Here is a 14,190-nt window from a genome sequence, read left to right on the forward strand (position 1 = left end):
TATGCTTATGTTTTTATTTTCTACTAATTCCTTTCAGGACTTTGGCAATCAGATTTTCTGCAACATGTAGTCAATAACGTGCTCTGAAAAGCTGGCATGTGTCCAAATTTAGGTTCATGCATACACCAGCTGGGAATTCTGCAGCATATATCAGCCTAAGAATTATCATTTGCATTATAACAGATGAGTGAAGTGTTTGCTGTTTTTTTAACTTCTCATTGATTTATTTGCCTTGGGATTTATCAAGTAATAACTGAAGGGATGAATTCTTTCCCAGTAAGTCATTTAGTTAGTTATTTAGTTTTTAAAATGAAATTAGATTTTCACTGTAATATATTTTTATTATATTAGCCTCTAACAATCTAATTGTGTGAGTCACTCTGTAAGCACGTAGCAAGGAGCAGTCTCAGCACCAGAAAGCTTTATTAAGGAAGTCTGACAACAAGTAGTAGGGAATGGAGGCACAAAACTATGATTTGTCAAGTTTGGTGCAAAACTGACTTGAGTGCTCTCCTCACATGTTTATCTGTTGGTTTATTAACTACTATGAAAGTACTTTTGCATACATCTTGTGGGCTGATTCCTAGAAAATGCTGTGTGCTCCCTCCAATCAGTGGAACTCAGTGGCTTCTGGGGACAGTTGTTTCTTAAAAGACTAGATTTGATATGTCTGAATATGTAATTTCACCTGAATTTATGTTGAATTTGGGATATTTGCTAGCAATATAAGACACCAATTTAAAACAGCACTGCTGTTATGGGAATCACAGGGAGCGTACCAAATGTTCAATACTGAATAGATGTGGCTTTCTGTAGTTTTCATATATGTTTAGGATAATGCTCCTAGTGTACAAATACATATATATTTACATATATGCCTTTTAATAATCTGAATCCATATTTTTTTGAAAAACTATTCTTTTGTAAAAATAGATCCTTATTCCCTCCAGCATAAGTCATTTCTACAGGCTGTGAAAGGTCACTCTTGTTGTCTCTCTTCTGCAGGCTTGTTGTATGTCGGCTTTAGTGCCTGTATGTTTGGCCTCTACAGCTTTATGCCAGTGGTCATAAAGAAGACCAGTGCTACTGCTGTCAACCTCTCCCTACTCACAGCTGACCTATACAGCCTTTTCTGTGGATTATTCCTCTTCCACTACAAGGTATGTGCAAATGAGAGGTGCATTTGTGTAATAGCTGTATGCCTGTACAAATAGCAGTGCAGAACTACGAAGGTGAGCTGAAGAGCTTCTACCATTCAATGTGGAGATGAGAAGACTTCATAGCGGCCTTTCAGTACCTAAGTAGGGCCTACAAGAAAGTTGGAGGGGGATTTTTTACAAGAGCCTGTGTTGATAGAACAGGGGATAATGGCTTTAAACTAAGAGGGTAGATTTAGGTTAGACACTAGAAAGAAATTTTTTGCTATCAGAGTGGTGAGGCTTTGGAACAGGTTGCCCAGGGAAGTTGTGAATGCCCTGTTATTGGAAATGTTCAAGGCCAAGTTGGATGGGGCTTTGAGCAGCCTGGTCTAATGGAAAATGTCCCAGCCCATGACAGTGGGGTTGAACTAAACAATTATATGATTCTGTGGTTCTACTGTCCCTCATAGTATCCTTCTAGACAGAATCCTCAGTGTACAGCTAGGCAAATATATCATATCATATCATATCATATCATATCATATCATATCAATATATATATATATGGCTGATGTGTTAGGCTCAAAAGATTGAAGTAAATGGAGTTACATCAGGCTGGTGGCCAGTCAGTAGTGGAGTTCCACAGAGCTTCATTTTAGAGCCATTCACAAATGAGTTGGATGCAGGATTCAAATGTATATAAAGTAAGTTTGCAGACAACGCCAAATTAGGATGAGCTGTTAAATCACTTGAGGTACAGAGGCTTTGTTTCATTTCATAACGATTCTGAAATTATGACTCATAACTGTCCATGAATTACAGCCAGCCAAATCAGTGTCTTGCCTTTCAGCATTAAAATGTCAAAATGTGCAGCAGATTTATGTTGAAGTTAAACTTTTATCTCTCAGTTCCTCTAATATTTAAAAGGTTGTTTTGTACAACCACACATTTGGTCTCCATTTGCAAGAGACTGTACTGCATTATTAATGAGCAGCCCTACAGTGATCATTATATGAAAGTGGCACCAGGATGCTGGAGACAACTGCTTCATACTATCTCATTTGTGTGTAAGAGGGAGGTTACTTGTTAGCTAAATTGGTGGCCAATGTGAGTGTTAGGTAAATGGAAGCCTAAAAATACTGATTACTTAATCAAGACGAATCAGATTTTGTAATACTAATGGTACCTGTGTGAATTTGAAAGAGACAGAGAAAATTCAAATCTTTGCAGTCCCAAACAAAATCCTTTTTCTTCATTGCTTCTTCTTTTCTTTAGACAGAAGAAAGGCAAATACAGAAACTGAGATGCAAATGTTCTCTGCTGCTTTACAGGTCTTCTTCATGGTGATTTGGTTCTGCCCCATACTTTAAATCCAGAATATTCAAAATTAGGTATTAGCTGAGAATTATAAGCCCCCACTAATAATATTTGATAATCATAATAAAATAGGTGATTTTAGTCAAGTATTTCTAAGAAGGATATTTATACTACACGATAAAAGACAGACAAATTTAACTCTGCAAATAGTAGCAGTGGTGTTTTAACAAAATCAGTCTTTCAGAGGGAGAGACTTGAAAGGCAGTATGTTTGGGATGATTTTCTGCTCGGATTTGTTAAACATGACCAAAAAAAAGTCAATTTTGCAAAAGTAAAATTCCACTCATGGATTGGGTCAGGAATATCCTTTGCATGAAGAACACCTCTACCTCCTTCACATTTTTACATTGATAGATAACAAAGAGCAGTATTATCATCTCTCAGCCCCTAATTCTCTAGTCAAAACAAGCAATAGTCTTTAATTCTTTCCTCATAGTTTGGACCACCTGTTCCTCTGTCCTCCTCCTATCCAGAGAAAATTCATCCTTCCTGAGTTAGTCCCTTCCGCTCTTGAAGCAGGAAAGGCCCTGTATCATTATCAACTTGTGAAATGCTCTTGTCTCTCACATTCTTTGGTAAACATTACTCCATAAATATTAACATTTTATGTACTTTTTCATTCATGTTTTGTATTTGTTATTTGTATGTAATCTGTATAACTTGTGTGTGTCTACTTTGTTCTTCATTTGTATTTAATCTGTGTAACTCGTGTGTCTCCTTTGTTCTCCCTAGCTGAAGTGCTGATAAGGAGAAGACCTTTGTTAGAACTTGACAGAAAGACCTTTACCTGAAATGTAGTATCAGCTTCCAGAGCTGTCAGAGCTGTCTTCATGCCCTTCAAACTCAAATTGCAGAGAAAAGTTAAAAACAGACTCTATATTTAGAGAGAGTATCCAGAGTTAAAACTCTACTTAATAATCTGATCACTTCTTTAGTTACTATGTTTTTATCCTTAGACAGATCATTTCTTACTTTTCTTTTTGGTTTGCTATCAGATATCATTTTATGTGATGTTATGCACTCAAGAACAAAGTCTCATATGTTAAACTATCTAAACTTGTTCACCTCCTTTGACTGTGTACTCTTGCTAGTTTTCTACCTTCAAAAAAGCTGTTTCATTCCCAGCCCAGCTGTATGTCGCCTTCAAATGCAGAGCTCCTTCTGCTTATTGCTGTGCTGACCAATGCGCAAAGTCCCACTTCACTAGAAAGCAAAAGGTTTTATGCTGAATTAGGATCGACTGAGTGGTTTAGTGCCCCTTGCAGAATATTATTTTATGAGGCTTACCAGAAACAGTTACAGTTATTCCCTGTGCTGCTACTTCTATCAGTGAACAAGTTTATTGCGTCTGTAGCAGTAACTCAATGAAAATCCATGGAAAACACAGGAAATTTAAGTGGGCTTCAGAGCCTTTGAAACCAAAATGAGGAGAATGCATTTGAAGTATTTTGATTGGTTAGCATTTTATCTTTGATTATACAGACTTGCAACATCATGGCATAAAGGACAGCTGGTATTTATATCCTTCATCCTGTTTGCCAGTGTCTTTGTATTGTACTGAGCAGTTTTCAGGCCTGTAGAAGTTATGAATAAAGTATGTTAACCTGACACAGCACTGGTGATAAGTTCATCATTCAATATGTTATTTGTTCAAGAAGCTGTTGTATTTAAACATAATGACTTTCAACTTAAGATGGATACTAACTAGATTGTAGTGACTCATTCTTAAGGTTATCTGCAGACCCGAATTACAGCTCAGTTTTTAGATCTTTTTTAAAATCAGTGACTGAGTTCAAATATTCCATTGGATGGGAAAAGATATTTGGCCTGTTTGGTGGCTGAATATTGGCTAACGCAGTAGAGTTTAACAAACATTCCATCATCTTCAATCTTTCTTTTTTTTTTAATTCTCACCACAGTTATATATTTTATGCAATTTTAATGTTCAAAACTTCTCTAGCTGTCTCTTCTCATTTCACCTTCTTCTTAAGCACAATTAAACGATCTCCTGCTTTGAAAAACAAAGGCAATCAGAGCCGTAAAACAAAGATTTTTTATTATTATTATTTCATCCTATACCAACAAAGCATCCATCTTCATCTCATGTCTTTCAAGCTCATTTTTTGGTTTCTTGATCCCTATGAAAATCAGTGGTCCCAGCAGTACTGAAGTCAGCCTGCCTAAGACTCATTCCCACCAAACACAGGCAGGAGAAGCGTCCAGTGCCCTCCCAGTGTGCAGAATGAACCTGTGCAGCAGAGCCTAGGGTCTGTTTTGCTGGCTGGGTTTCACCTGTACTTATGGTAAATATGTATAATTGATAATAAACAGCTTTGAAACCAAACAGGGGGATGCAGTGAGAGATATGCCATGTATGAGGGTGTCTACTCATAGTGTGCAGGAAATTTCAGATTCTGAGTAACAGAACAGCCCTTGCTTTGTCAGAGGCTGAAATAGCCTTTATTTGTTGGCAGTACACTAATACCAGAGCTGTTGGGAAATGCAGGGCCAACTCTCCAGCTGTAAGGGATTGGATCCTTAATGTAACTATTATTTTTCAGCTTAGAATGTGTTAATTTTTGCATTTTATCCTTAGCCTTGGCTTTATTTTAATGTGAATTTTTAGAGTTCATTGTTTTCATTTGCAAGCTTATGTTGTGCTTTAGTCATTCTAAGCAATTTGCATACTCATTAAATGATCTAAGCAGCTCATTTTATGTTTTCCACCAACTAGAGCATGCATACTGATTATGCTCTGCACTAGCAGGTCACACTGTGTTTTATCATTACCTAGCAATCCAGGCAGCATCTGGATTCTGCATAAGTATTCTGCCTTGGCAAAATCATTCATTATTTTATCCAAGATTTAGCTATTAAAAAAATCAGAATTTCTGCATATAGTAATAATTTCCAAATGAAAAAAAAAAGTTTTTATTTCATAATAAGGAAGTCATATATCTCATGAACAGTAACATTGTCAAAGAATTTGGCTACACAATTAAACATGATACTTAAAACCTTTCAGCACTAGAAATCTGAAGTGGTGCTGGTTGAAAATTCATTAATTGATGCATCCAGAAATAGCTTTTTAATGCCAGTTCTAACAGCAGTGCTTCTTTAATGGAAGGGAGCAGCTGACAACCTTTCCATTGCATCTGGAAACAAGCTATAAGGGAGAGTGGTTTTTATCATAATAGATAAGAGGGGCTCTAGATATCAATTTCATTTTTTCCTGTATGGATCCTAAGCAACATGAGTTATGGAAGTACGTAGGCTTGACTGAGATTGTGGCCCCCATTGGAAATAAAGGAGAAGTAGGAAGAAGCCCTTAATTCCTAATTAGGAGCTTCTTTTAAAAGTATCTTCTCTACCATCCTGATCAAAGATTGCTGAATCCAGTATGAGATTTTCTGCTGGCTTCAGTGGCCTTTAATTCACTTTCGTAAGTCAGGAAAGTCTACCATGCAAAGAATGTTCTTAAAAACGCTTCACAGCTTAATGGCGGTGGAGATAAAGACCATGCTTTGTTGTAACTTGGTGTGCTCTATTTCAGCATATGAACAATTTGAAAGATGCAGATAGTCATCTGCATAAATAATTATTTTAAAGAAAATCTTCTTTTAAAGAAAAATTCTAAAGAACATTATAATGCTTTTCAACAGTCCTGTTTTTTATTATGATGTGAGTGGATTGGGAGCAGGAGGTAGAAGTAGTATGGTTTGGGAGATGATTCTTTATTAGTTTTATTTTCACTTGGTGGTTTTACTTTTACCATAAATATGAGAGATTTTTCCAAATCATTGGACAAAGCTGAGAAAATATTTCAGATGATGTTCTCAGTCCTTTTAAACTCATCTGCAAGTATAAACTGAAGTCAGTAAGAGCCTTTGCTTTGCTTGCACTTGTTAGGGGATTGACACCTGCATATTTTAAACTATGACAGTGGTGTTGTTAATGATGTATCATTATTTCAATCAGAGCAGGCATTGAAGGCCAAGCAACTAGCTTTTACAGCAATACTTACTCAGTCACGTTCTTCAGGATGTTGTTTGCAATTAAATCAGACGTGCCATCTGCCTGACCCATAAATTCTCTGTTTGAATGGAATTTAATTTCACTGGGCCTTTATTGTGGTGAAGGGTTCTGAGCCTTTGATAATAATGAGGAGAAATCACATTACCAAATAATTGTTTGTGACACTGGTAATGTCCACAAACCTAAACACATATTTGCCTTTCTTGTACAGAGTATGAAATTTCTTACAGCAGGACTGTCTTTCAGCAACTCAGTTCCTGTTACACTGTGTGTATTTCTTTCATTTAGGTGGCATTTCAGAAGCTACTTCTTCACATGTGTTTAAATTTGTTTGTCTTTCTGGATTCCCTCCCTCAAATTGCAATAATGTACAAAGTAGTTCTGGTAGGAAAACTATGCATCCATACTTGAATAGCTACCTCGAGGTAGAAGGATGTAAGGAGTGTCTTTGGTCACACTTGTATGTATATATAGATCTAAAGGCTAACATCCGCTTACTCTTTGAGTGTAGAGGATGGCATGAAACAAAAAAAACCCTCTGAATTAAAATGACACAAGGGAGTAAAACCTAGAAATCAAAATTACTCCTATAAAGATTTCGCACAATCTGACAATAGATGCTTAACAAAGCAGCACAGCTATAGCATTGCCCTGAAAACACTGCATCATTAACATGGATTTTCTTCGTTTTGCAATGTTACATTTTGATAGCAGACCAGGAGTAGTGCCACATGAATATTCACTCTTTTGGACATATCAAAAAAGAGCGCAAAAGAAGTGGCAGTTGTATTGCAGAAGGTGTGTTGGAGGCTCCCTTTTTTGATATTATTGGTTTGGATATTATTAGTTCATTGTAAATTTAATGGTATGTGGGATGTTTTCAGAACTTATATGTTGGGATGGTTTTTTGTTTCATGTAAGAAGTCTGTACGCAACAGAACCAATTAGGATTTTTCCAGCAAAATGCATTTTTGTTGGAAATACCTAATTATCGAAACAAAAATGCTAAATGAAAATATATATACTTTTCAATATGAAACAACCTTGCATTTTCCAGTCAGAGTGCTGTTTTGCCTGCTCATCTAATGGGATGAGCAGAACATAGTTTCCAGACTTTTCAGCCACATATTCTAGGACTGGAAACTGTCAGTCACATAAAAGCATGAGTTACACAGCTCATTGATTCTGAAAGTCAGAGAACCAATCTCAGGTCTGATGTTAGGCAGGCTGCAACCCCAAGGAAAAGCTTTTAAGGCTCCCAGGTTTCTGACGTGAAGACAATCCAGTAGTTGCAGTCAGTAGTTGCCAGTCTCCAGCAAGCACACTTTGTTTCAGAAATAACAGTTTTTGGTGTATTGAAAAAGCTTTGGGTTTTACTTCATTTCAGATTAGGATTTAGGTTTGGTTTGGTTTTGGGTTGTTTTTTTTTTTTTTTTTTTGCTTACACAAGCAAGAAGTAGTTCAGAATTACAACGAAAGAAGAGTAAGAATCTGATCTTCCTACCCATGCATGGGTTTATATTCTTTTGCCTTTATAATTTGGATGTTCTTAGTGAATGCCTAGTTAATGGTATTTACTGACAACAGGACCGTTCTGTGCCTTTCTACTCCACAACTGGCTATCAACTCAGTAATGGTTTCTTTTCTCCTTTTTTTTTTAATCAGTGATCAAATGAGCATAATGCTTCTTCACTTCTTCCATTTTCTTCACCCTTGCTTTCATTGCGTGTAACATTTGAATAAAATATTTTTATATCCTTTCTTAAATATTTTGTATCACATGTCCCTGCATACCTTAGGTACTAAAATGTTAAAGGATTTGTTTGCGGTTTCAAAAGAACAGTTCAGTGCATTCATACCTTTTCTCAGCACCTGCATATGGAAGGTAAACCAGTGAATTTTCTTTTGTATAAAAGTTTTAAGTCTAGTTGAGACCCGTATAATCTTTAAATAGAACAAATTTCAGAATGAAGTAGGAAATAGTTTATACTTGACAATCCAGCCAGTCAGGGTGAAAAAACATTACTACGTGATTGAGTTCTGCCTTTGGTGAGATTGGATAGGAGAATGCCTAATGGATATTGACTACTCAAAATACATTAAATGAAAACAGAGTTTAAGTGTTAACTATAGTGAATAAATATATAGAATCAACCTATCCACAGACAGTCCCCAGAGAAAGAACATAGCCAGTATATCTCTGCAATCTACTAAAATTGATGGTCAGGCTTGCTTGCAGTGAGTTAAGGTACTCTGACCAATAAGGCACTGGGAAAGTGATTTACTTGCCTTATAATGTGAAGTTGTTATTTTTCAAACAAAAATTAAGTTTTTAAGTCCTAGCACGAAACCTATTTGTTTCCTCCAATTTTTTATACAAAATAAAGAGGAAGATTGTCAGTTTCCAACACTGACATTTCTCTATAAGGTCTTACACTTATGGTTGATACTTTCAATTATGATTATAAAATAGTCCACCTTAATTTTCTTGAACAAGAATTCCAAGAATTGTCGTTGAGAGTGAGTTGAGCTGAATAAACAGAAAGATACTTTAGCTGCTTGAAGAAGGCAGTTCTTCATGGGTTCTGGGTTTTCAACAGCATGCAAAATACAGAGCCTGTCACCCTCAAATCTTCAGTGCTTTGTTGGCAGCAGTGGGAAAGGAGGAGCAGTGTTTTGGGAACTTGAGAAAAATGCTTAGAGAACTGTGGCCTGAGTGTAATTTAAACACTTTTACATTTTATAATTTGAAGTTACAGCAGTCCTCAATCAGAAGAGGGAGTCCCACCCACTCTAAACATAAGAGCACTACAGCAGCTGGACGAAAGCAATAGTTATACTGGTGAGACATGCAACAGTGTGTTTAGCAGTTAATTCTCCATCCATCATTTTCATTGGGAGCTAATAAATGGATATTGCCATTGTTAATTTAAAGAAATGCAAGAAGCCAAGTGCAATAACAGTGGGCTTTAAGAACTTTTAGACAAGTAACTGTCACCTCAGATTGCTTTGAATTAGTTTTGACTTTCGAAAGATGGAAAACGTTGTTCAGAGATATCTTTGATATACTACAGATCACATTATGAAGATTAATTGTAATATCCTAAATGAAATAAATAGTGTTTTGGAAAAAGTAGTAATGAGTCATGTGGAAAGTAAAGGTGAAGTGCTCATAATTTCTGAGCATGAAAGTGCAGACTTATTAGTAGAAATCTTCATTGGAAATAATTGCTATTGGAAATAATTAACTTCCGCATAGCAAATCTTCAGCAAAACCATATGAGTTTTGAAGGTGTTGATGAGCATGGACTGAAAAATGAAATTTGGGAGGAGTAATAGAAATACATAACAGAAAACAAGAATAAGGTCTGAATAAATTTCCAAAGCAAAAGTAGTCTAACAAAAACACTCGTATCTGACCTACTGTCATGGTTTTGGTTGGGAAAATGTTAATTTTCTTTGTAGAGGTTTGTTTGATGCTGTATTTTGCATTATTGAGGAAAACATGGGTTTTTAAACTTCGCTGAGCAGTGCTGCACAGACTCAGGGACTTTCCTGTTCCCTGTGCTGTCCTGCCAGCAAAGTCCTGGTTCTGTCTTCCTGTGGGGGTGCACAAGGAGACAGAACCAGGACAGCTGACTCTGACCAAAGGGGTGTTCCGTACCCCATGACATGTGCTCAGTAAGATTAGCTTTGGTAAAGGACAAGGGTGGATGTTTGGAGTGATGACGTTTTTCTTCCCAATAAAACATTGCATGTGATGAGCTCTGTTTTCCTGATATGTCTAAACATCTGCCTGCCAATGGGAAGCAGGAAATCAGTTCCTTGTTTTGCTTTGCTTTCAGATTACTTTTGCTTTGGTAAATTGTCTTCGTCCCAACCCACAAATTCATGCACTTTTACCTTTCCTGTTCTCTACTCCACCCCAGCTAGGAGCAGTGAGCAAGCAGGTGTGTGGTGTTGAGCTACCTGCTGAGGTTAAATCACAGTCACACATGCATTCTCTAACCTTTTCTTTTTAATATTACCTTATACTTTATTATAATAAAAAGTGAAGACAGAAAGATATAATGAAGACATCCTACTAAGCTGGATCCTTATGAGGTGGATGGAAACATACCTTTTCTAAATGAAAAGCTCAATAAATATGATTAAAACAAACAAACAAAAACAACAAAAAAACCTGAAGAGGCTTAGGCATAGTTGTGGGGAAAAACATAAAAATCAAATTAAATGAGAATCTCAGCATTTCCCAAGTAAAGCACTCTTTTTGACAAGTACAATTAAAGCATCAGGTTACCTCAGCAATATTTTGCAGTCCGGAGGTGACAGCTGAAAAAAGTCATGAATTGACAAAGCAGCAGTAGTATTCAAAAGCTTAAATATGTTTCAGTTACCAAAAAAAAAAAAAAAAACAAAAAAAAAACCAACAAAAAAAAAAAAAAAAAAAAAAAAACACAAGGAAAGATTTCCAAGTTATGATTCTACTAACTGAATGTTATTTCCACTTAAAACAGAAGTAGAAACAAGGGCTGGAATTTTCCTAAAAACAGAGATAGAATGATCTTTGAAAGTGAAGGGTAAGAGTTAAATACAAATACCTCTATTATGCAGTTTGAGATTTCTTGTGGAATTGAATAATTTCTTGTTTCCAAAAGTGACCAGGAAAGAAAATAGGAAGTTGAGGGTTATGTCTGCATATTCACATTCTCCATTGCCACTGGAAAGAAAAGCATGGAAAAGCAAATGAATGGACTTAAAATAACTAGATAGAAAGGTTGGCAAAGTTTGGTAATCTGGCAACTACCCAAGCCAGGGGGTATGGAAGAGACTTGCTTGTGTCCTAAGTAGCTTCTGTTTGATGGAACAGCTTGTACTGGATGCCATCTCCAGACAACTGGAAGAAGAGGAGGTTATCAGGAGTAGTCAGCACGGGTTCACAAGGGGGAGGTCGTGCTTGACCAACCTGGTAGCCTTCTATGATGTTGTCTCTGGCTGGGTGGATAGGGGGGGAGCAGTGGATGTAGTCTACCTTGATTTCAGCAAGGCATTTGATACTGTCCCCCATGACGTCCTTATAACAAAGCTGAGGAAGTGTGGGATAGATGAGTGGACAGTGAGGTGGGTTGAGAACTGGCTGACTGGCAGAGCGCAGAGGGTCGTTGTTGGTGGTGCAGAGTCCGGTTGGAGGCCTGTAACTAGCGGTGTTCCTCAGGGGTCTGTGCTGGGTCCGGTCTTGTTCAACATCTTCATCAATGACCTTGATGAGGGGATAATGGCCACCCTCAGCAAGTTTGACGATGATACGAAGTTGGGAGGATTGGCTGACACGCCTGAAGGCTGTGTTGCCATTCAGCAAGACCTGGATAGGCTGGAGAGCTGGGCAGAAAAAAACCGGATGAGGTTTAACAAAAGCAAGTGTAGAGTCTTGCATCTGGGGAGGAATAATTCCATGCACCAGTACAGGTTGGGGGATGACCTGCTGGAGGGGAGCTCTGCGGAAAGGGACCTGGGTGTCCTGGTGGACGACAGGTTGGCCATGAGCCAGCAGTGTGCCCTTGTGGCCAAAAAGGCCAATGGCTTACTGGGGTGCATTAAAAAGAGCATGGCCAGCAGGTCGAGGGAGATGATCCTCCCCCTATACTCTGCCCTGGTAAGACCTCATCTGGAGTACTGCGTCCAGTTCTGGGCTCCCCAGTACAAAAAAGACAGGGATCTCTTGGAAAGAGTCCAGCGGAGGGCCACGAAGATGGTGAAGGGCCTGGAGCATTTCCCCTATGAGGAAAGGCTGAGTGAACTGGGTCTGTTCAGCCTTGAGAAAAGGAGACTGAGAGGGGACCTGATCCAGGTCTATAAATATCTAAGGTGTGGGGGGCAGAATGGCGAGGCCGGACTCTTTTCAGTGGTGAGTGGAGACAGGACAAGGGGAAATGGCCAGAAACTGCAGCATAGGAAGTTCCGCACAAACATGCGCAAGAACTTCTTTACAGTGAGGTGACGGAGCACTGGAACAGGCTGCCCAGGGAGGTGGTGGAGTCTCCTTCTCTGGAGATGTTCAAGACCTGCCTGGATGCCTACTTGTGCGACCTGGTGTAGGGAACCTGCTTTGGCAGGGGGGTTGGACTCGATGATCTCAGGAGGTCCCTTCCAACCCCTACAATTCTGTGATTCTGTGATTCTGTGATTCTGACAATGTGGCAAGAAATTTAATTACTGGAGAAAAAAAATAATGGTATTTTGATTAAGTGGATGAAGTGCTTAGTTCAGTTGTGCCTCCTGCCATCCAAATCAGTGTATGCTGCAGACAGATAGATTTGAAGTTTCAAAATGACCTTGTATTTCCTACAGCAATAAAGGAATGGGCCAATAGACAGACATAACATCAGTCAGGAGATCTCACTGATACGTACTTTCAATCCAAGCAGTAGGATATTTTAGTCACTGTTAGGAAGTCTTCAAGAGTCTTCTTTTTGTCATCTTTAAGGACCAAAAAAAAAATCTCTTTAAAAATGTTAGAAATTGAGAAAAAAACTAATACAGTACATGTAAAAAGGAAAAGAAGTAAATAATGATTGCAAGAAAAGATAAACCAAACTTTGCAATAAAGAAGAAAGCTAAACTAACAGCATAAAGCTGTTCTTGTCTGTGAACAGGATAGTTTCACTGTGCAGAGACAGCAGAGACCAAAACTAAATGGGAACCCTCTGTCGCATTCAGTAAGGATGAGAGATAAATGTAATGACAATGCACAGTGATTCATAGAAATAAGAATTACTGCATTGGAAGTAGGAAGAGAATACAATGATCTGAAGACTTCCAAGCTAGGGAATATAGATGGAAGAATTATCTACGAAGTGTGTAATAAACCAAAATGAGAAGTAGACACTAGGGAAAAATTATTAGGGTCATGAAGATAAATGGAAAATTAGTTAAAATGTAACCAGTTTCACAAAAGGTAAACCATGCCACTCTAAATCTTATCTGTCTCATAACTTAACACATTTTCCTAGACAAGAGACAAATGGTAGATTCAATCTGTAAGACTTTTCTGTGGTGCAGTGTATAAAAGTATCAGTTAAGTACAGGATTAGCACTATAAAGATTGTAAGTAAGATAGCAACTAATGAGGATGAAGGACAAGATAACATGCCAACATAAACAGTTTGCCAGAGGGAACTTGCTGATGAAGTTTCCAGAGAGTGTGTTTGAGGACTGGACTTATGTAGTGAATGTAGCAATAGCTTTGGCACCTTCAGTAGAATGAAGTATTGAAATATCATGCAACAAGAACTGAATGACATTGAGGAAAGCTATGAAGCCCAAAGTGTTAGGGAACATCTGTGATAGCAGATGGAAGGAGTTCAAACACAACTGTGGTATAGTTGCTTCCAAATGCATTAGTCTAGGTATTTCTAGTAACAATGGAGAAATGCTAATGCTGTAGGACATCTTATTTTCGTAGGACAGCACTTTGCTCAGTGTATATGTGGAAATTTTGCATTAGCCTGAGAAGGCCGACAGACCTTTTCTCTTGTGTTCTTCAAAACCTTGGCAGCATAAGCATACATCCTCTAAAAAAAATGCTGTATATGCAAATTGAAAAAAACAATCAGTTATAAGTGGCATATCTATGACCTCA

The 14,190-nt window shown here is 37.8% G+C and overlaps 1 protein-coding gene across 2 annotated transcripts in view; it reads left to right on the plus strand.

Moving 5' to 3' along the window:
- The window catches only part of SLC35F1 (solute carrier family 35 member F1), a 231,385-nt gene that overhangs the window by 204,702 nt on the left and 12,493 nt on the right, over positions 1–14,190 (plus strand). The window contains exons 7-8 of one of the 2 annotated variants that reach the window (XM_048935986.1): positions 1,006–1,160; positions 3,249–4,082. In XM_048935986.1, the coding sequence (XP_048791943.1) occupies positions 1,006–1,160; positions 3,249–3,260 (167 nt within the window). In that variant the 3' untranslated portion in view covers positions 3,261–4,082. Of the gene's footprint in view, positions 1–1,005; positions 1,161–3,248; positions 4,083–14,190 lie in introns of those variants that run through there. The other variant, XM_048935985.1, reaches the window with a different exon arrangement.

The sequence above is a fragment of the Lagopus muta genome, chromosome 2 (genome assembly GCF_023343835.1).
Source record: "Lagopus muta isolate bLagMut1 chromosome 2, bLagMut1 primary, whole genome shotgun sequence".
Taxonomy (NCBI): domain Eukaryota; kingdom Metazoa; phylum Chordata; class Aves; order Galliformes; family Phasianidae; genus Lagopus; species Lagopus muta.